Source organism: Anastrepha ludens, chromosome 3 (assembly GCF_028408465.1).
Source record: "Anastrepha ludens isolate Willacy chromosome 3, idAnaLude1.1, whole genome shotgun sequence".
In the NCBI taxonomy this organism is placed as follows: Eukaryota; Metazoa; Arthropoda; class Insecta; order Diptera; family Tephritidae; genus Anastrepha; species Anastrepha ludens.
The window spans coordinates 59,749,921-59,769,873 of record NC_071499.1 but is presented as its reverse complement, the minus strand read 5'-3'; the positions used below and the strand labels follow the sequence as shown (position 1 = coordinate 59,769,873).

Sequence of the window (19,953 nt, the reverse complement as noted above, 5' to 3'; positions counted from 1 at the left end):
CGTTTGTGCGGGTGATAAGCACTCGGAGTAGTGCGCGTTGTTGCCTCGGTTTGTGTCCGGTATTTACCTATACCGGTCGACCCTTCTCCGTTTTTTGTAAATTTTGTATATTTGTAAGCTCTGCAAATGTTGTCAATTTATTTAGATATATATTCTTTCTCTCTCTCTCTATCTCTTTCTCATTCTCTCTCGGGTCTCTCCCTCTTTCTGCCTTTAAAGTTTCACTTCTGTTATGTGTAGTACGCTACACGCACTTTTTTCAATAAAGGACTTGCTTGAAATAATGCTTTATTTTGTTGCAATAATTAGCACTGTAATATTTTTGTTACTGTTTCTGAACAATAATAATTTGACGGACAATAATATGTTTACACGATTTATTAATTAATCATTATGTTTCTGAAGTGACAACACTGACTGTGAATAGTCCCAATAACTAATAACTTAACCAGGGCTTGGCTGCGGTTGTTTAGCTTTACCAGTGCTGCCAAATTTATTGATTCGTCAAATTTTAACGAAATTTAACAACACCTATTTCTTTTGCTTCCGGCTGTCAATTTGTGCGGTTGTTACACGTGAATTTTTCGTGAGAAATTTACGATTTTTACAAATAAACATGGATAAACCAGTTGTTTGGGCTCGTGTGATGAAAGTTTTGGGACGTACCGGTTCCCAGGGTCAGTGTACACAAGTGAAAGTAGAATTCATTGGTGAACAGAACCGTCAAATCATCCGCAACGTCAAGGGACCCGTCCGTGAAGGTGATATTCTGACCCTACTCGAATCTGAACGTGAGGCGAGAAGACTTCGCTAATCAATCAAAGGTCGTGTTGAAAATGAGTTGGTTATTCTCTTTTAACTGGTGAGTGTTTCCAAAGGAAAATCTATCGGGCTTTGTTAAAATATTTCGATTTTCAATTTCAGATATGCGCTTCTCAGATGTAATTCTATACGTGGGGTATTAATTACAAAAAAGTAAAACAATGAATAAACAAATCGTTTGAGTAGAAAAAAGTTGTTTAATTTCTTCAAGTAGTTTAGAATATTGAAACAATATATTTTAAATTGCGTTCTGTTTACATGGTTTGGACCAGCCAAATACATATACAAATATTTTCGTATAAAAATAAAAACAAATTGATTTAACGCATGTGTCTAACCGCGATGCATGCTTAAGCTGGACAACGCTTTTAATTTCCTCTTTTAGCATGGTCTCTTTGGACGCAAACATTTGCAGTAACTTAGGCCTGTAAGTAAGTAATCTTCGAAGTCTTCGGATGGCTCTAAAGCTACTTTATATTCCTCTAGAGCCAGTAAATCGACCGGGTCTAATTGATGGCTCAGATATTTTAATTTTACACTCAGCGCATGTAAGTATTTAAACAAATCGTCGACCAGCTCAATAAAAAATGCTATGGGCTTGTGAAATGTGTCACCCATAATAAATGGTGTTTCCATTGTCATGTCTAAACATTTGTGTAGTGAATTGAATACAAGGCACTTCTGCCGCAGTTTTCTTAGAGAATCTGAAATGCGGCAACTAAACAAATAAATTAGAAACAAGTTTTCAACAGACGCAAACATTAACTCACTTGGAAGCGCGCAAATTTCGAAGCTTGTCGGCGTATTCTCTTAGTAATATATTCTCCGTTGGTCCAGAATACACCTCAGGGTGTTTACAACAGCCATTGGAACTAATTAATATAATGTAACGTTGAGATAGAACCCACAGGCGATTTACGAGGTCTTTCTGAAATACCATTTCACGCTTTGTGAGCGTGAAGGTTTCACGGAACATTTCTTCCAACTTTAGAAGTTGTTGCAAAGTTTCCTCTTCCTTCTGATAGTGCGCACGCACACGAACGTCAATATCTTCACTCGTTGCACTCATTTTAAGATGTAAATGTAACTGATCGGAGTTCGATAAAAAATTATTACAATATATTTTACATTCAAATATATGCCCAAAAAATTATTTGTTGATTTTTTAAGAGGTTTTAAGGTTATGAGTGCTGCCACACTTGTGCTAAATACTTTTTTTATTTCACAACAAAGTGCTACCATATCGATCAACACTACGGATGAGATAATAAAGAAGGATGCATTGGCCGTGAACGGCTCAAACGCTGTTCAGATGAGGCTTCTTTCAATTGTAATTGAATGCAACAGTTTAATAGTATAAACGTCGGGGATTCTGCTTTTTCCGTGGCGCCGCAATCTTATGGCGGATTCTTATAGAACTCGACAAAAGAAAACAAAATGAAGGAGTAAAATTTTTTGATATCTGGCTTAGTTTTCGAAATATTGAATAAAAGGCTGGAATTTAGAATAATGTTTATTGGGCAATTTTTGGCAAACTTTTATGTCTTTATTAATGAAACTTGGTGGCGATGTTAGTGAGGTGTTAAGGAACACTCTTTATAACTCCAAACTATTCGGGGAATAGTAATTTCATAATTATTTGCCTTCAAAATGCCCTTTGGAACTTCACACAAAGAAACTTTGGAACTTTCGCCAACCCACGCGAAAAGAAGTTCTATGGAAAAATAAGGGGGATTGCGTTGCCGGAGTCGGACTGATGAGGGTTATTTTTTTTGAAGCGCGGCCGAAGGCCGCCCACGCGAAAAGAAGTTCTACGCAAAAATACTGTGGATTGCGTAGCCGGAGTTGGACTGATGAGGGTTATTTTTTTGCGGCCGAAGGCCGCCCACGCAAAAATGATAAAACACATCGATCGATGATAAAACACACCAATCGATGATAAAACACATCGATCGATGATTAAACACATCTCGAAAACTAAACGAGATATCGAAAAATTTTACCCCTATATTTTGTCCTTTCTCGCCGAATTCTATCGAAACTGAAGAAAAAATTATTATTATTATTATTTTTTATTTAATATCTCGAAAACTAAGCGAGATATCAAAAAATTTTACTCCCTCATTTCGTTTTCTTTTGCCGAGTTCTATAAGAATACGCTATTAAATTGCGGCGTCACGGAAACAGCAGTATTGCCTAAACGTCCTTTCAACAAAGTTGATGGCCAGCCAACTTTGAGTAATTAAATTTTTTGTTCGAGCAACTCTTGGTTTTTATATTCTGTACAGTTCAGAGATATACTATAGTGGTTACCGCAAAATGTCTTTTTTGAGAGAAGCTCCCGTAGATCAGCTGTAGCTCCTTTTCAAATAAATATTTTTACTAATACTAAGTCTTAAAATACAGTTAAAAGATAACATAATAAATGTACACATTTTTAGATCAATAAATTTAAAAGTTTTCTCCGAAAAAATTCTGGAAAATACGCTTTTTTTCGGCCTTCTAACTGCATATAACCCCTTAAGCCTTTCGTAAAATTTATTTCTTGATTCCCAAGTTTTGTAAGCTCTTTTGTGTGCCAATGAGTCTGATTGGTTTGTAAGAAAATAGATGAAATCTTTCGTTTAATGAATTAACTTTGTACTGACACCCGGAGCTTCGAAATATATGTGCATACCTATTATTATTTGAAAGTTAATTTTATACCATAATTTAATCATAATATCAGTGAAAAGCATATTGCATGTATTCATTTTTGGATCAAATCCAATATTTACAACAAAAAAAATTAAATATTACGAATATTTTCGAGTTAATTGCATTTGTTGACAAAATTATTTATGCATTCATGTTTTTTGGTACGCAAGCAAGTACAGCTTTTTTTACCAATCTTCATGACCTCATCATAGCTCTTTGTTGGATCTAATATAGCTTTATATTCGTCGATGGCATTAGCATCTCCTATATCAAGCAACTGTGCCCAACGTTTCAGTTTGCACAATATATCACTGAAATAATCAAATGCGTCATCAATTAACTGGCGGTAATACGATAATGGTTTAATTTTATAGTCCCCTATAATAAAAGGGCTTTCGATCGTCATATCCAATTGAGCACATAATAGATTCAACTTCTGAATGGCGAATTTTAATGCATCCAATGACGAAGCCAAGCGGCAACTAAAAGATAAATTACACAAATATATTTTGTACTCTTGCATTGATAAATCGTAAAGTACTTAGAACAGTTTATTGCTTTCAACTTTTCTTGGAATTTGCACTTGGTTTCATTTTCTGCTGGTAGAGAAACAATCTCCGGGTATGGTTTCACGCAGCCATGATATCTGGAATTGAATAAATAATAGAAACAAGCCTATGGCTGACTAATTAAAAAGAGCAAACGTTTTTTTTATATTTATAATCTTTAATGTATTTATATCACAGGTATCATATTGCAGAAGGGCAGATTTATTTTATTCCGTAAATGCGCTTGCCATTGCCAGCTGAATGGCGACCGTTAGCGAGCTTCAAAACCGGACCCAACTAAACACGCTCAAGCTCACTCGTCTACGGTGGCCGCAGGTATCGTATACATACATCTCATTAAAGCTAATGGTGCTCACACGCACCAACGTAAACGTACGCCCGTACGCCCGTATCAGCTGGCACGATGAAACAACGATCTACGGAACGGAACAGTGGTGAAAATTCCTTTACATGGTACTCTCGTTAGTTTCATCGTGTCAGCACGCATTTTATTAAAGCTAATGGCGCTCACACACATTAACGTAAACGTACGCCCGTATCAGCTGACACGATGAAACAACGATCTTCGGAACGGAACAGTGGTGAGAATTCGTGTCATCGTGTCAGCTGATACAGGCGTACGTTTACGTTGGTGAGTGTGAGCACCATAATTTAGAAACTTACTGCGTTAATAGCAAGAATCTTTGCGACAGCCTCCATTCTTCATCTATCAATTTTCGTTGCGAAAGCATTTCAATATTTAATTGATTTATATGCTTGCGAATTTGCTCCTCAATCAATAATAATTGTTTGGAAACACAGTTTTCAAGTCTATAATCGCATTTTGTATATAAAGTTTTGCAGTGATCAAAATTCGGTAACACCTGCTTCAACTTGTTTGCCTCGTGTTCAGGATATAGCCAGCAATGTTTTTTGTTTTGTAGCTTTACTTTTTGTTCGATATATGGCTCTGGAAAGCACCAACAGTCAAGTTTATCACACTCAGGCGCTTGAGACTTAAATTGTTTTCCTTCGCTGCATGCCATGATTAGGGGATTTTAATGGAGCAAAATATAGTTTCGTTTATTTTTTCTAAATTTTGAAGTAGAATTTACATTTGTAAATCAAAGTGTATTAAAAAAAATGTCGCCAGTACTGCCATGTACCCTTAGGCAAAGTATATTGATAAAGTATGACAGACTCGAATTACGCACTCTTTGTTTCCAACAAAAAAAAAATTTTAATAAAATTTTTAGTCGACGCTCTCTGAAAATTAACTGTATCGAAAAACTCAAAATGTTTAACACAAATATGAACTTGTTTTTTTTTTTTTTAACGTAAAAATGTGTGTGTTTTGTGCATTCAAGTTATATGAAGTAAATTATAGTTGAATATAGTTTTTTAGAGAAAATTTAAATGTTATGCCATTTCGCTTAAACTATTATGGAAAATTGGTAACAATTGAATTGATTAGCTTTTTAAAAACTATTTCATTCCCATTTGTAGTCGAGCAGACCCAACAGACTCATTTTTGCGATCCTATTACTTACAGACCTTTCATCTTTTATTAATATTTTCTTCAATGCTCTCATGTTCCAAACGGGTAACGCTAGGGCTGTCAAACTATCGCCGGCTGTATCGATAGTGGGCCTTATTGTATGATATATCGATGGTAAGGACATGCTGACTTGCGGCTTACAGTTTCCTAACCAATGTCACCTAATAATAGGTCAACATATAACAAAATATCTACTTTTTCAGGCTTAACTGCTAATCCGTAATTTAAAAGCTAGATTATGCATACAAAATTTCTCTCCCGAAATACGAGATTACAAAATAATCCCAGATTATAAGTATAATTTTTGCTGTACAGTCCTATATTTTCTATATTATCTAAAATTATTATGACAAATGTAAGGAGAAACGGAAACACAAAAACTAAACCAAATGGATGACGGCAAAGAAAAGAGGTTTCTAGGCATAATTATAATACATTTTTTGTTAAATATTATTAATTATGCATTCATATTACAGAAAAAAGTATGTGTCCATAGACGCTTTGGCCTGTTACCAGTGGCGGATCCAGGATTTCATAAAGGGGGGGTTCCGGGGTATTTTAAAAGGGTGTTTTTATTAAAAATCAATTTCGTGAATAAAATATGGCATTATTCGCGCTGCATGTCGTGACTAGCCGATGAAAAAACTAATAGCTCTAGATATCTTGTAAAAAAAAATTCTAAAAATAGTAAAGGACTTTGATTCAAAATTACAAGAATAATTGGCGGTTTTTATACATCGTGGGACACCTTCATAAATAATTACGCCTATTTAAGATACAATATATTATAACATGTGTTGGAGCCAACTTGCAATTCAACCATGTATAGTTTAAGTACGAAAAAAATATCAACCCTGTTTGTAACTTCTTTACTTCTTCTTCTTGTATTAATGCTTACTGTGACTCAATTCACTCCAATAAAGTTCTTCAAATGAAACGGTCGTGTTTATATACAATATAATATTATATATTTAATTGCGCTTTTCTCTAACAACATGTGTTGCTATATAACGGCAAGAAAGTTACCATGAAAGAGCCGTTGCAGCTTTTCCTTATCGTAACGGCGACACCCTGTGTACTGTTAACTCGAAATTTTAAATAGCGCGCCAACGAAATCGCGATGACGGCGCCGAGTGATTTTTCCCTAAGTTTTTTTGGTGAATAACTAGGCTATCTTTAAACATGCATGAACATGCTTCTATTCTTTTGTTTCTTTCAACGAGCAGAATACATATTTTGCGTGAGCACCTCGTGCAGCAATTAAAACCGGAATCCTTTTGGGTATGCTTTCAACGCATTTTAAGCAGTTTGTTTTTATTTGGTCGTCATGGTCTTATATGGCGGACGATCTTTCGAAAATTTAATGTAATTCGCTTGAAACTTGTTATTGGATCTGCCATTTTGAATTTTAAAAAACTAACATCAGATTTGTAATCATCGACACCAATGTCGAACATACATAGTTTTCTAAGAATCTGTTGCGCCATTAAAGAGGGCGTTAAGAAAATGAATTTGCATGTCTAAAAGTCTTAAATTCAAAATAGTATAACTTTTTTTTCATTCATCCTAGAAGTCTTTTAAAAAATGGATTTTAAAGCTACAGAGTATTACTTTGCTATTCCGTTGTGGAAAATAAAAAAAAAATTTACCTTACTCAAAAAAAATTCATAAAGATGTCCCAAATCGGCATTTCTTGACTATTTAACCACAAATTGCCAAAAGTCCTGACGTGCTGGAGCATTTTCAAGATCAAATTCGTTTTCAGCACAAAAAAAACTTCAAGAGACACTCGTAGACAGAAATTGGACAAAAATGAAATTACGCAGGCCTGTGTAATTATTCAAAATTTTGAATTGCGTCCGTCGTATTATATATGCCGGACCCGAAAACCCCCCCCGTGGATCCGCCACTGCCTGTTACTGTCTATTATAAAATGTAATATCGAATTTCGCATCCGTATTGCTGCCATAATTTTTTGCAACCTCAATAAACGTCGCTTACGGATTTCCTCTAACTGTCTATTACTAGCAGAAAATTACGGTATCGGACTCATTCTAATCATAGATGACATTCTAATGGTGTGTTCTGCTTGTCACTTTTATATTTTTATTATTATTATTTTATTCCGCCTTCCACCACAGCCGTCCAATTATCGTATAGCTGTTGGATTTATCCCTTTCTAGCGGGTCACCCTTTAAGAACGGAATCGATGGCGCTATATATCTCGAGCATTTGTGGAGATAGTTTTTTTGGGTATTTTTTGTCCAAACTTGAGACCTCGGTGGTGTAACAAGCTCTTTCGTCTCTGAAGTAAATACGCTTCAATCTAGGGTTCAACGTTGTAGCTATAGCAATTGGTCTATGGAACGCTTCTTGTTCGAATCAGAGAACGTAAATAAATAAATTCGAATCGTGTTTCCAGCTTTGATGATCAAGTATTGCCAAAACATAACTGCTCCCTAAGAAAAGCAAGTAAATACTTTAACCATGTACTCGGTACCCATCTGAGTACTAGCATCAAGAACTTGAGTACGAAATATACTCAGAACTTGAACAAAGTATCTAGTAGCAATTCTTATCGGAGCAACACTAGCGAAACCTCAACTGGTGCAATGTTTACGTCAGCTGTTTTGCTCGGAAGGACGTTTTTGTTTTCACTTTCATTTAACACAATTGCTGCCAAATATTTTTGCATAATTAACCAAAGTTGCGTTAAGATTTGAAGCATAGGCACCAGAGGACCCGAAAATGGTTTTTAAGTGCCAGGAGGACAGCTTTTTAAGACAGGCAAGTTCATAACATGCGCCTATACAAAATATCTTTAGCTAATAATTTAATCTCTAGTTCGCATCGAAGGTAGTGTCCTGTGATCCGGCGACTTTGGAATGGACGCCGCCTGGTGAAACTAGTGTAAAACAGCTGAAGGGCTTCAATGTCATTTGTGAAGATACTATTCTCTTCCCTGAGGGCGGTGGTCAACCTTGCGATTATGGACAACTTGACGGTCAACCAGTTCGTTCAGTAATTCGAAAAGGTACTGAAGCCGTCCATTTTGTAGAAAGCTCGACAGGATATGAAGAAGGTAGCATTGTAAAACAGTCAGTTGATTGGAGCCGTCGTTTGGACCATATGCAACAACATTCGGGCCAGCACCTAATAACGGCTTTATTTGACCGCGAATTTAAATATGACACTGTATCCTGGTGGTTGGGATCGGATGCTTCCTACATCGAGTTAGATACAACCCATTTGATTAGTCGTGAATCACTGGATACAATTGAACGTAAAGCCAACGAGCTTATACGTGATGGTCGAAAAGTCACTGTAGAGTTAGTTGATCCCGAATTTGCGGTGCAGGTAAAATATATGAATTTATTCAAATTGTTTACTCTTTTTCTTATTTGTTTTTCCTTCAAAGTTTCAAGATGCTCGTGCTCCGCGAGGTTTACCCAAAGACCATACTGGATTGGCGCGTGTTGTACGCATTGAAGATATTGAGAGTAACATGTGCTGTGGTACACATGTGAGCAACTTATCGCAGCTGCAGTGCGTAAAACTGTTGTATGCCGAAAAAGTGAAAAACTCTGTGTATGTACACTTTGTTGTGGGAGAGAGAGTGCTGCGAAAACTTCACGAGGCATTTCACCGTGAACAACAAATCAATCTAGCACTAAAGTAACATTTATTAACATTATATCAATTCTTTAATTGTTACTTCTTAATTTATTTTTATATCCAGAGGAGGTCCGGCACAACATTTGGATTTGATACAGAAATTGCAGGCGAATTTGAAATCATCAGCAAAAGCATTTCAAAAGCTCTTAAAAGATGTTGCCATTTCCGAAGCAGAGAAACTGGAGAATACACCTCAACCATACCCCAAATATTATTGTCTACATCGTAAAGATGGCATTGAACCGGATTTTATAAATACGTTCTTACGAAATGCACCCGAGAATATTTTCTACTTTCTCACCGTATCGGAAAATTCAACGAACAATGGTAAAGGTCTCATGGTGCTAAGAGGAGAAGAGAAAGAAGTGCAGAAGTTTGGTGCAATTTTTTTGGAACTATTGCAAGGCAAAGGGAATGGCCGCGAAACAAATTTTCAGGGAAAATTTACCAATGGAAGTAAGATTCCTGAATGCAACGCTTTACTAGAAAAACATTTTAATGGCAATAAAAAATAAGGTAAAACAACGCTTTAGTAAGATTTCTTTTGTTTTTCTTGAAATAAAGCTGTTGGTAATTTACAAAAATTTAAGTTACATAAGTTAAAAATTCTTAACTCTAAGTAGTATGTAGTATGGGGTTTATAAATAGTTTACATCGAAATTATGCATTTTCGATTCAAGTCGCCAGTAATGATTCCAGAAGCCCACGTCCACTATCCGCTGCCAGAAGTTTGTATAATCGACTTGAGTGTATTGACAAATCGCTGGATAAGTGCAGTCATCCTTATCATATAAATCCATCCATAATATTGTACAGATTCCCAATGAAAATGTGCGAAGCTTGTTCTCGTTGATGGCTTTCTCAAGCTCACGCAGGTATGCTTCTGATTCAGGGTTGTGTAATGCCTTTGCAACCATTGCCATTTGATTACTCCAACCACGCAATTCATGCATAAATGCTTCTTCGTCTGGATTATGTTTTGCACATTGGTACAAACCGTACCCTGTGCCGGCAATTACCAGAGCTTTGCGAGGCTTGGCACGTGCACTTTTGGCTACATCGAAAACCACCTCCGTATAATCACTAACAAGGCCTCGCCAGTATTGCGCCCACTTCTCCACCACAGTACCCTTAAAACGCTCGGGGAGTGTAAACTTATCGCTGATGCGTGTGCGCAAAGCGGCGAAGCGATTATTCAGCGAAAATATTCGCATTTTCATAAATAAATCTTATTATTTGGATGCAACCGTATATTTATAATGCTGTTTTTTTTTGGTTTCCTTCACGTAACAGCTGAGTTTCGTTTTAAATGGGTTACAGAGTGCACAAATATTATCGATAACCAAGGCGAATTTGTACAAGGTGTTAGCAGTAGAGGAGTTGCTATTAGTTGCTATTTTCTTGCAATTTGATAACTTGAATGTCGAATGTCCCTTTTCATTGGCTTTGTGTATTCCTCTGAATAATGATGAAATGTTGTCGATGAATGAGTTTTGACATTCAAATCACCAAAAACACATATCATATTTTTGTATTGTATTGTATACAAGATGATAGGTATGAATTTGTCTTGTGGATAGCCACCCTAAATGTAAATGAAGCACTCAGGACGTCAAGAATTTTTTTATTTTTTTGTATAGCAGTAGCCAGGAAAACTCTGAATGAAAACAGTGCACATTAATCAAAGCAGCAGTAGAGCAAAAACAAAACGAGCAAAGTATTTTGTTTTTGCTTTTGGTCAATATTCAAGAATGATAGAATACACGATTACGCCTTCCGAAATCGCCGCGTCGTAAGAGCCCATGAATAAACAAGCAAAAGGAAGGGGAATTACTTGATTGTGAAGATAAAAAGTGGGTGGAGGCAATGGAAACAACCAAACACAAGAAATTATACGCACACACACTACTTTCTTGCCACGGTATCCTCCGCATAAAAACGCAAAAAACTGCATTTGGAGGCTTCGTAAACGTTGGTCATTTGGCTTCACTTCTTGCTCGACCTGTATTTTATAAGCACGTAAGCGAAAATCCTTGGCTAAAATTTTCCACGTAGTCGAAGGACAAAGACTAACAAGTTGAGAAGGGCGACGAATCGACACTACGTCGTCTTCTTCAACACTTCGCTCTATGAACTAGCGAACAGATTTATTCTTTTTTTCAAAGTAAAATTCCACAATTTTGAAGCATTGTTCTGGCGTTAAAAAAATTGAGTGAATTGCTAAATCTTATTGAACAGAAATGTCAAAACAGTTTGCCATTCTCAGCTGTCAAACCATCGTTATCGATATCTATAGTTCTCATGCAGCTAAAAAACACCCGATAGAAAAAAGTTAAAGTTGAAACCCTACCGCGTCTTCCTGTTTAATATGCCTTGAATAAACACACTATCGAATGTCAATCAGCTGTTGGTACGCTTTTATTCAAACGTTTTCAACTGTGTTCTATGAAGAGCAAGTGAAGAGATTAAAATACAACTTTCTTGCATTCCCTTTAATAAACATAACTTAAATGCCAACTCGTCCGTATAAACAAAAAGTCTGCACGAAAAGCGGGAGAGATATTGTTGAAGTAAATAATTAACAAACATCATAATTAACAAATACTAAAATACTTTTCGTTTAGAATGATAGGGATTCAACTAATGATAATAATTCGTCGGGGTTAACGAAAAGAGGAGGTGATAATTTGTTGGATAGACTGTTACTGCATAATTCGGAGGATCTAACGCTACGTGAACGGCATTGCTTATTCCCCGCCTTCAATGTGAGTCAAAAACCCATAAACAGTCTCAATGAGTTGCGATTGTACCCGGAATGCACAGTTTCGACGCCGTGCCCCATTTATATAGCTGAGAAGCACTGTGGGAGTGTAGACATATGCCACCGACGTACAATGGCACGGGAAATATATCGTAAGCGTTTAAACACATCGCGGACACGTTACCATACAGTGCAAAAAGGTAAGCTTAAGTTTAACCGCAGTTATTCCTTTTCAATTTTGCACTTTTAACCTTTTATAGATAAACGGTTAAGGACTGATGAGAAAAAGGGAAGCTATTATACTTCTGTTTTCGATTTGGCTAAACGTTTAGAATGTGATCCAGATCCATATTTTCATGGGAGCTACGATTACTATTATACCGGAGGGAATCTTTGTGTAATGGATGACGGGAGCCATGTGCTACATGTTGATAACGAAAATTTGGATAACTTAAGTGAGTAAATACTGGTCGAAAAATATGAATGCATTATTGTTAAGCTTCAGAAGATTTACAACGATTTTCTTGCAGATGTTGGTGCTCTGCCCAAATTTACGAGTTTCTCCAACAGCTTCCTGGATCACATAAGCTCACAACAGCTGAATACTGATAGTGAAATATTTGAACTGCGACCCATACGAAACCTTCACGTTGAGTGTTCAAACTCCTTTGCTGTACGGACACGTAACACTATCACATTGCACACACTGCTACCCACAGGCACGACGAAAGGGGTTATGCGTTTCAAAACCAATTCTACACCATTCATTAGTTTTGCGCAGTCAACCGTCGATTCAAGTACATTCATTATTACAACAATGAAACAAAGTGTTCGGGTGTATGATCTGAATACTTCCACACCCGTACTTTCGGCACAACATGATGTGTGTACAAGGGATGATATCAACAGGGTAAGTTGGAATATGGTAAGACCTTGGCAGGGTCAAACGTTTGTGTATGCCAACGAGAAGAAACTTCTCTTAATAGATACGCGAACTACACCGGATCAATGGTTGAAAAGTAGTTGTGGCTACGAAACCCCGGAATATAAATGCGATTTTATATCATCTATTGCCAAAAGTGAATATCGGGATTTAGTGTATGTAGCGACCAACCATAAGTTACATTGCTTAGATTTGCGTTACATAGGAGGTGATTTTGAATCCAGTGCTGCTGCAATATGTCGTTGGACACATCAACTACAGTATGCACCTGCTTTTGTTGAAACATTCCGCTTTGGAGGCGTAGAATTTATAGCGCTTAGTAGTGCCTTATCTGATGACATGATGATCTGTGAGTTGACACGTGAGCATTCAGCACAAATTGTCAATGAAGAAGAGTCGATCATCGGTAACTCGCCCGGAAAGATACAGACCGGGAAGTGTGAATATAAATCCTATTGCTTGCCATATCAACCACCCACGCTGCAGGAAGCTTACCATAAAGCGCGTGTAGCGGGCAAATGTTTGCAGCCAGATGCTGACTTGACATCGCGTATGTCCCGTTGCACGACCGGTTTGGCCTTCTACGACACTGAAACATCAGAATGTATTGGTAAAGACGATTCTGACACTTTTGCTTTGTTGCTCACATCAAATTCGATTGGTGACGTGTACGCGCGCCGTTTGATCGCAAGAGATACACAGGAGGTAGAAACCTGCACAAGGGATGAAAATGCTGGTGAAGATACAATGCATGTGTTTGCTGACCGCGTTTGCGAACGCACGCAGACAAATTTAAACTGTACTGAAGTGGTGAATTTAAGAGGTAAAGATATTTCACCGATAAAATTCTAATTTTTATTACATATAAATATAAAATTTTTACTTTTTGCAGCTATGCGTAAAGTTTTTCGGTGTAACGCTCTTAGCAACCCAATAAACTTTGAAGATGGTGATGACGATGATGATGACAAAGCCGAAGTGAAGAAAATACCACGTAAAAGGCATGCTTTAGGACGTTGGCAGAAACCAGTCGAAACATTATATTCATATAAAGACGCTTTAGTGAAAGATCTACTCTCTATTTGGGATATTGATTATGAGGATAATAAAAAATATGAGTTATCATTTTCTCATATCAAGAAACGGTTGGGCGCTGAACCTAATGCTGAAGGCATTGTTAGCTCCTGGTTAGAAAAGAACATCAAAGTAGAGGGCGAACCGCAAAAAAGTTCTGCTATTAAACAGCAATCCGAACAGTTAGCATCACAGCAGCGGGATTTGCCTCCTCAGACTGCAAGCTCAGCTATTAAACAACAATCCGAACAGTTAGAATCACAGCAGCGGGATCAGCCCCCTCAGACTGCAAGCTCAGCTATTAAACAACAATCAGAACAGTGGGAATCACAGGAGCAGGTTCTGCCTCCTCAGACTGCAAGCTCAGCTATTAAACAACAATCCGAACAGTTGGAATCACAGGAGCAGGTTCTGCCTCCTCAGACTGTAAACCCAGATATTAAACGGCATTTCGAGCAGTTCGATTCTACTACTGTTGTAATGGTCCATGTTCCATGTGCCGATATAAATCAGTCCATTAAAATGGAAACTTCCTTTCATTTTGAAGATGACACTGCTGATCCAAATAACTCATTCTTAAGTGAATTTATGCCGTATCAACATTCTACTCAACTGATTAATACTATATCGAATATGCCTGATTCACCCACTGAACAGGAAGAGTTTATCTTATTGACGCCAAAGAAGAAGCCGGCTAAGAAAAAGTCAAAATATGTTAAAGGTTTTTAATTAAGTTTATTTGTATATAACTGTATATCTGAGTAAAACAAATATTAAATATGTATGAGTTATTAAGAAGTTAGGACGAGATGTTTATTAAAATTTTTATTTTATCTAGAAGAACAGAAGCGCCGTATGAAGTACACCCGATAATTGGGTATTAATACACTGCGTTACAAAAACGAACTTTTTTTCTGTCCTATGAACCAAATATACTTTTTCGGAAAGGGGAGAAAAAATAAAAATACCTACACGTGTATCGGCGATTTTCATGTACACGTCAGAATTTTTTTTATGTATAAAATATAGAGCTCGTAGTCCGCCTGTGTGAAAAACTTTGGATCAATTTTTAACCCTTTTTCCGTGATCCAATCGCGCTGAATTTCTGCAGGCAGACTCGTAGAAATGTTTTTATTATGTAAAATGAAAACAAAATTTTTTATCAATTCTCAGATTTTCTTGAATTTTTTTTTTCTAAAAAAAAATTTCTAAATTTTCGGCATAACTTGAAGGGACTCCAACTTTTTAAACAACTTATTAACCTTTAATTTATTGTTTCATACAACACACTCTGTGCCGTTTGTGTGTTTGTTACAGTTCCGGAAGTTCCGATCATCTGACAGTTGCGCTACTAGGAGACGTATACTTTGACAATTGTTTTAAGTTCTGTTGCGCGAAAACGTCTTTCTGTATATTTCATCTTACGAAAAATGCAGTGCCCGACTCAAAATAACTTTTGTTACGTTTGTGGCTTATTCGCAACAAGTAAAAGTTTTAAAAATATTACGAAACCAGTGGTTAATTCGTTTCAGAAAATATTTAAGACTGCTTATGTTCCTTACTTGTGGTATACTCCGGAAGTCGTGTGCGAAAATTGCTATAGAAATTTATGCAAGTTTATAGTTTATATAAAGTACTCTGTACCAACAATTTGGTAATTTTATAAAAATATTGTTGCAGAAATGATTTCGGCATATGGCGAAATGGGCATATTAATGTCGCTAAAGATCCATTTCCTTCACAATCATTTAGATTGTTTCCCTGGTGATTTAGGAGCTTGTAGCGATGAACATGGCGAAAGGTTCCATCAGGACATTGCGGCTATTGAAAAGCGCTTTAAAGGACAAGACATTACGCATATGCTTGGCGAATACTGTTGGTCTATTTGTCGCGATACTGACACAAATGCTTACAAACGCAAAAATAAAAGGCCTAAGTTTCTTTAAAAGCATTAAAATTTTTAATGTAACAATTTTTAATGTAACAAATTTTAATATAATAAAGTTAATAAAAAAATTCGGGGTTTTATATCTCTATTGTAATGCGGAGTGAAATACCTTTCTTTTGATACCCACATCGGCATATCTCATGCAATTTTTTTTTTTAATTTCGAACAGGTGGCAACCCTGTGAAACATTGTCAGTGGCAACACCCAGGTGAAAAGTCTAGAAATGTGATACACTATCTGTGTGCCCAATTTCATTCAAATCCGTTAAGCTAATCCTGAGATCGTGTGGCTATACAGATATGCATACAAGAATTGCTCGTTTAAAGTTATAAAATACAAAAAAAAAATTGTGACGTGTACATGAAAATCGCCGATACACGTGTATTTTTATTTTTTATCCCCTTTCCGAAAAAGTATATTTCGTTCATAGGACAGAATGTGTGTAACGCGGTGTTATTGATGAAGACATTTTTTTATTAACTAATATTTACTGCAACCAATTATTATTGAATAAAAGCTTCTGCCTTTAATGTTTCTGTTGGCGGTTACGATTTCGAGGTAGCCAATGAGTGCGTTTATTTGAAAACTTATAAAACAACGCCTGCTTTGAGTTCCAATAGAGAATTATTCTTGCCAACAATGGCTGCTTTTGACTGAGTAAGAAATTTTGTTAAGTAAAACTTTCGTTTAAAGAACAGAGGCCGCATTTCATAAGTCTGTTGTTGTTGTAGCAGTAACTTTGTCCTGGCAGTGTAGTGTAATCACCGGTCGTCTTCGTCTAACTCATCTAACGGTAGGGCCAGAACACTTGCTGTTTTGACAGATTGGGTCCAGAGGAAAAGTGGTGTTAGATGAGTGGGTTCGATGGGGCATGTGAAGAGGTGGTTAATGTCGTGCGGGTGCCTTTACATGCCGGACATATGTTTAGTATGCCGGGGTCGATTGAATGAAAAAGGTAAGGAGGAAAATGGAACGCCACTTTTAGGTAATGCGTAAGCGATTCCGGGGTGGGCGATGGTTCCAAACGAATGGGAGTTTTTTAGTCCCCGGACATACCATTGCTGCGACGGCAACTTTGATGATGCATTAGGCATTTTAAACCCCTTCATCCGCCAAAAAGAATGTGGCATGCCTATGTGTACCGAAAATGACACGCCCCACCACAGGTGGTTCTACGTTGTCGGAACGACCCGGATTTATATCCAGCCAAGAATTGCCACCCAGCAGCACTCCCTAACCATTTGTGGGAAACTTTTATGCTGTTATAACGACAACCAATACTGATAGATTGCTAAGTTGTACGGGTGTGTATGGTATTTGAGGACAACTTGAAAGTAAAACTATTGGCTTTTATTTTGTATGAAACTTACACAAAATTTAATGAAATTTTTTACAGAAAATTAGTTTATTATATAAGTATGTATCTATGAAATTATTCAATAAAATTTCCATCAGCTGCAATAACCTCCACGATCCGGGTTCGAAAACGATTGCATGACCGAATCAAATGCTGCTCATTCATATTCACCATAACGGTATTGCAGCCTTCAGAGAAGAAATGTGTCCTTTTATTGGTTCCACATTCAACCACGTCCCATACCTAGTAACACAGGGGATTAAGGTCTGGGGGTTTGGCGGCCAGGAGTTCAGTGTTATGTGGTTATGGAAATTTTCAGCCATTCAATTTTGTGTCGCCAGTTGAAAGCTGTATGGACTGTCACCGCGAACACTAACAGTCAAGGGTCCACACTGTCTCTAGAACCCCGAAATATGCGGTAGAATTCTAATTCAAATTCTTTGAGTAAAGAAGTGTGGTGACATGGCAGGTCTTTTGTTGCTTACAACACCTATAATGATATTAGTGGTGTTCAGGGTGTTTAATTTAGTTTAGACGGCATTTTAATCGGATAACCCGCTTTTCTTGTGTTTGCTCCGACATAAATCTTCATGGACAATTCGTCGAATAAGACCCTCAGAAACATTAAGCTCCCTCGCAAGCGCCATCATTGATTCTGAAGGTCCATCGTTAATGACCGCTTCAACTTGTTGAATAAATTTTGCAGATCCTATAGTGCCAGAACATTCCTCGTGTATTTTGCCTCTTGCAACAGAATCGGCACCACCGCCTTTTGTTTCCAGTTTACGGCGAACCTTATGAACGCATGAATGGGCGCACTTAGGAAAATTAGAGATTTCTAAATCGGTGTAATTTGTACATCAAATAGCGACGATAACTCGTCCCCTTAGTATAACAATAGCCTATGTGCTCATAGGCTATTATTTTTTTATTGAATTTTTGGATTCTCCATCGTCGATTTTATATGTGGTCAAAATTTTGTCAAATTCTAGTTCCACAAAGTGGGTCAAAACGTCAGTCAAAAAATAATGAATATTTACAGACTTAACGAGATTTGAGTGAGAGCTACTTTCGACAAAAAGTTTGAAATTCATTTTCTCAAAACATCAAAAAATGTATAGGCTATTTTAATACTAAGGGGACGAACTGTATGTCGCTTTATTTCTTGAGTTAAGTTGTAGTTCTCCAAAAAGAAAAATAATGGTTTCGGGAAGATATAGCCTCATATATGCATATCCTCAGATGCCGTATGTATTTGAAGGCGTTACAGAGAAAATACAAATTTATATTAAATTCGTGGATACATCCTTGAAAGGCATTTAGGTCGATCTTCTAACTCAATTTGTAGTGTTTATCTTAATGTTGTGTCACAAATGCAGAGACCTACACTTTTATGCCACCTCCGAATAGCAGACAGTTTTATGAGCAGTTTTTTTAAGTCAGAAATATTTTCAGAGGCGTATTGTTTTTGTTCCAGCAGTTCACTAGGCCCTGCCAGTGTGGTGTAGCCTCCGATCGTCATCGTCTAACTCATCTCATGTTAGGCTCAGGAAACGTACTGCTTCGACGGGTTGGGCCCAGAGGGAGATGACTGTTAGGTGAGTGGGTTTGAAAGGGTATGTGAATAGGTAGTTAGCATCGTGGAGGGCACTCTCACATACCGGACATACCAGACCGGACATAAGTTTAACCTGCTACGATATCCAAAATGTAATTGAGCCAAAATTACGCGGGTATCACGAGGTAGCTTAAGCTCTTCGTCTTCAATGGTTGGCGGTTGGACTCCGTTAACATTCGGTAGCCGATAGCATTAACATAACACAAAAACACTATTTATAAGTAAACACAAGTACAAAAACTACTTATTAAAAACATATCCACATACATACATTCGATCGCTCTCTGACAAAATCGGTGGAGCAGATCATCTGAGGGTAGATGGGCACATCTGTGCGCATGTAACACATTTTCTAATCAACACAATTACTCGTATCCAAGGCGTCAACAATAATTGGGAGTCTTTGAGCTGTGGTAAATTTGAGAGTGCCAAATTGTGGAAAGGTCTTTAATAGGTGTAGCTATGAGGCTATCAGTCGCGCATTCTGCTATGCCGACATAACAGTACTCACGGGCGTCATCCCGCAAAAAAACAATGAATTTCTGTGGACCCAAAAATTATGCATTTGAGCTGGTTGCAAGACATGCAGATTCTCAGGCTAAGCTTAAAGATGGACCATATATGGTTTTTAAGCACCTACGCTAAGTTCGCTTTTTTCCCAGTTATCTGATTGAGGGGCTTTTGAACTCTGTTGCAAATAATATACTGATAATTTTCTGATGTTTGGCACTTATTTTGCATAGACAAGTGAAAGTGAATACGTAAACAAAAATAACTGAGCTTTCTATAAATATATAATATATTTTTCTTGATAATAGCATTTCTGGTTTGGTTATCCACATACGTTATAAGGCTCAAAAGTTTTACAGTAGACTAAGAAATTTTACCAAATTTAATTATTTTTAAAAACTGATTCAATTCCTTCCCTCGATAATTTTGATGCCATAAAAGT

General features: G+C 37.1%; 6 protein-coding genes across 6 annotated transcripts; 3 read left to right on the top strand and 3 right to left on the bottom strand.

Annotated features, from left to right (window-relative positions):
* Positions 1–529: 529 nt before the first annotated feature.
* Positions 530–1,014, top strand: LOC128856482 (40S ribosomal protein S28). Its single transcript, XM_054091784.1, has 2 exons — positions 530–862; positions 925–1,014. The coding sequence occupies exon 1, from the start codon at positions 617–619 to the stop codon at positions 812–814; it is 198 nt and encodes a 65-aa protein (XP_053947759.1). The 5' UTR covers positions 530–616; the 3' UTR covers positions 815–862; positions 925–1,014.
* Positions 1,000–2,032, bottom strand: LOC128856480 (uncharacterized). Its single transcript, XM_054091783.1, has 2 exons — positions 1,593–2,032; positions 1,000–1,540 (listed from the first exon to the last, which is right to left on the bottom strand). Exons 1-2 carry the CDS (start codon positions 1,889–1,891, stop codon positions 1,204–1,206), a joined length of 636 nt encoding a protein of 211 aa, XP_053947758.1. The 5' UTR covers positions 1,892–2,032; the 3' UTR covers positions 1,000–1,203.
* Positions 2,033–3,355: 1,323 nt separating this feature from the next.
* LOC128856479 (uncharacterized) lies at positions 3,356–5,327 on the bottom strand. Its single transcript, XM_054091782.1, has 3 exons — positions 4,752–5,327; positions 4,061–4,165; positions 3,356–4,001 (listed from the first exon to the last, which is right to left on the bottom strand). The coding sequence occupies exons 1-3, from the start codon at positions 5,111–5,113 to the stop codon at positions 3,635–3,637; spliced, it is 834 nt and encodes a 277-aa protein (XP_053947757.1). The 5' UTR covers positions 5,114–5,327; the 3' UTR covers positions 3,356–3,634.
* Positions 5,328–8,224: 2,897 nt separating this feature from the next.
* On the top strand, positions 8,225–9,838 carry LOC128858056 (alanyl-tRNA editing protein Aarsd1-B). The gene is made up of 4 exons (XM_054093987.1): positions 8,225–8,412; positions 8,470–8,982; positions 9,044–9,300; positions 9,365–9,838. The coding sequence occupies exons 1-4, from the start codon at positions 8,374–8,376 to the stop codon at positions 9,813–9,815; spliced, it is 1,260 nt and encodes a 419-aa protein (XP_053949962.1). The 5' UTR covers positions 8,225–8,373; the 3' UTR covers positions 9,816–9,838.
* On the bottom strand, positions 9,829–10,614 carry LOC128858057 (mitochondrial import inner membrane translocase subunit Tim29). The gene has a single exon (XM_054093988.1). The coding sequence runs from the start codon at positions 10,518–10,520 to the stop codon at positions 9,939–9,941; it is 582 nt and encodes a 193-aa protein (XP_053949963.1). The 5' UTR covers positions 10,521–10,614; the 3' UTR covers positions 9,829–9,938.
* A 1,061-nt stretch (positions 10,615–11,675) lies between these two features.
* On the top strand, positions 11,676–14,877 carry LOC128858055 (uncharacterized). The gene is made up of 5 exons (XM_054093986.1): positions 11,676–11,870; positions 11,925–12,261; positions 12,322–12,516; positions 12,592–13,827; positions 13,897–14,877. Exons 1-5 carry the CDS (start codon positions 11,811–11,813, stop codon positions 14,805–14,807), a joined length of 2,739 nt encoding a protein of 912 aa, XP_053949961.1. The 5' UTR covers positions 11,676–11,810; the 3' UTR covers positions 14,808–14,877.
* Positions 14,878–19,953: the final 5,076 nt, after the last annotated feature.

Excerpts from the sequence above, each read along its gene's own strand:
- LOC128856482 (XM_054091784.1), top strand. The coding sequence starts at position 617 with ATGGATAAACCAGTTGTTTGGGCTCGTGTGATGAAAGTTTTGGGACGT.
- LOC128856480 (XM_054091783.1), bottom strand. The coding sequence starts at position 1,891 with ATGAGTGCAACGAGTGAAGATATTGACGTTCGTGTGCGTGCGCACTAT. Across the intron at positions 1,541-1,592 it reads CGAAATTTGCGCGCTTCCAA|TTGCCGCATTTCAGATTCTC; the intron begins GTGAGTTAATGT and ends TTATTTGTTTAG.
- LOC128856479 (XM_054091782.1), bottom strand. The coding sequence starts at position 5,113 with ATGGCATGCAGCGAAGGAAAACAATTTAAGTCTCAAGCGCCTGAGTGT. Across the intron at positions 4,166-4,751 it reads AGATTCTTGCTATTAACGCA|ATATCATGGCTGCGTGAAAC; the intron begins GTAAGTTTCTAA and ends ATTCAATTCCAG. Across the intron at positions 4,002-4,060 it reads AAAGCAATAAACTGTTCTAA|TTGCCGCTTGGCTTCGTCAT; the intron begins GTACTTTACGAT and ends TTTATCTTTTAG.
- LOC128858056 (XM_054093987.1), top strand. The coding sequence starts at position 8,374 with ATGGTTTTTAAGTGCCAGGAGGACAGCTTTTTAAGACAG. Across the intron at positions 8,413-8,469 it reads AGGACAGCTTTTTAAGACAG|TTCGCATCGAAGGTAGTGTC; the intron begins GCAAGTTCATAA and ends TTTAATCTCTAG. Across the intron at positions 8,983-9,043 it reads ATCCCGAATTTGCGGTGCAG|TTTCAAGATGCTCGTGCTCC; the intron begins GTAAAATATATG and ends TTTCCTTCAAAG.
- LOC128858057 (XM_054093988.1), bottom strand. The coding sequence starts at position 10,520 with ATGAAAATGCGAATATTTTCGCTGAATAATCGCTTCGCCGCTTTGCGC.
- LOC128858055 (XM_054093986.1), top strand. The coding sequence starts at position 11,811 with ATGCCAACTCGTCCGTATAAACAAAAAGTCTGCACGAAAAGCGGGAGA. Across the intron at positions 11,871-11,924 it reads GCGGGAGAGATATTGTTGAA|AATGATAGGGATTCAACTAA; the intron begins GTAAATAATTAA and ends CTTTTCGTTTAG. Across the intron at positions 12,262-12,321 it reads TTACCATACAGTGCAAAAAG|ATAAACGGTTAAGGACTGAT; the intron begins GTAAGCTTAAGT and ends AACCTTTTATAG.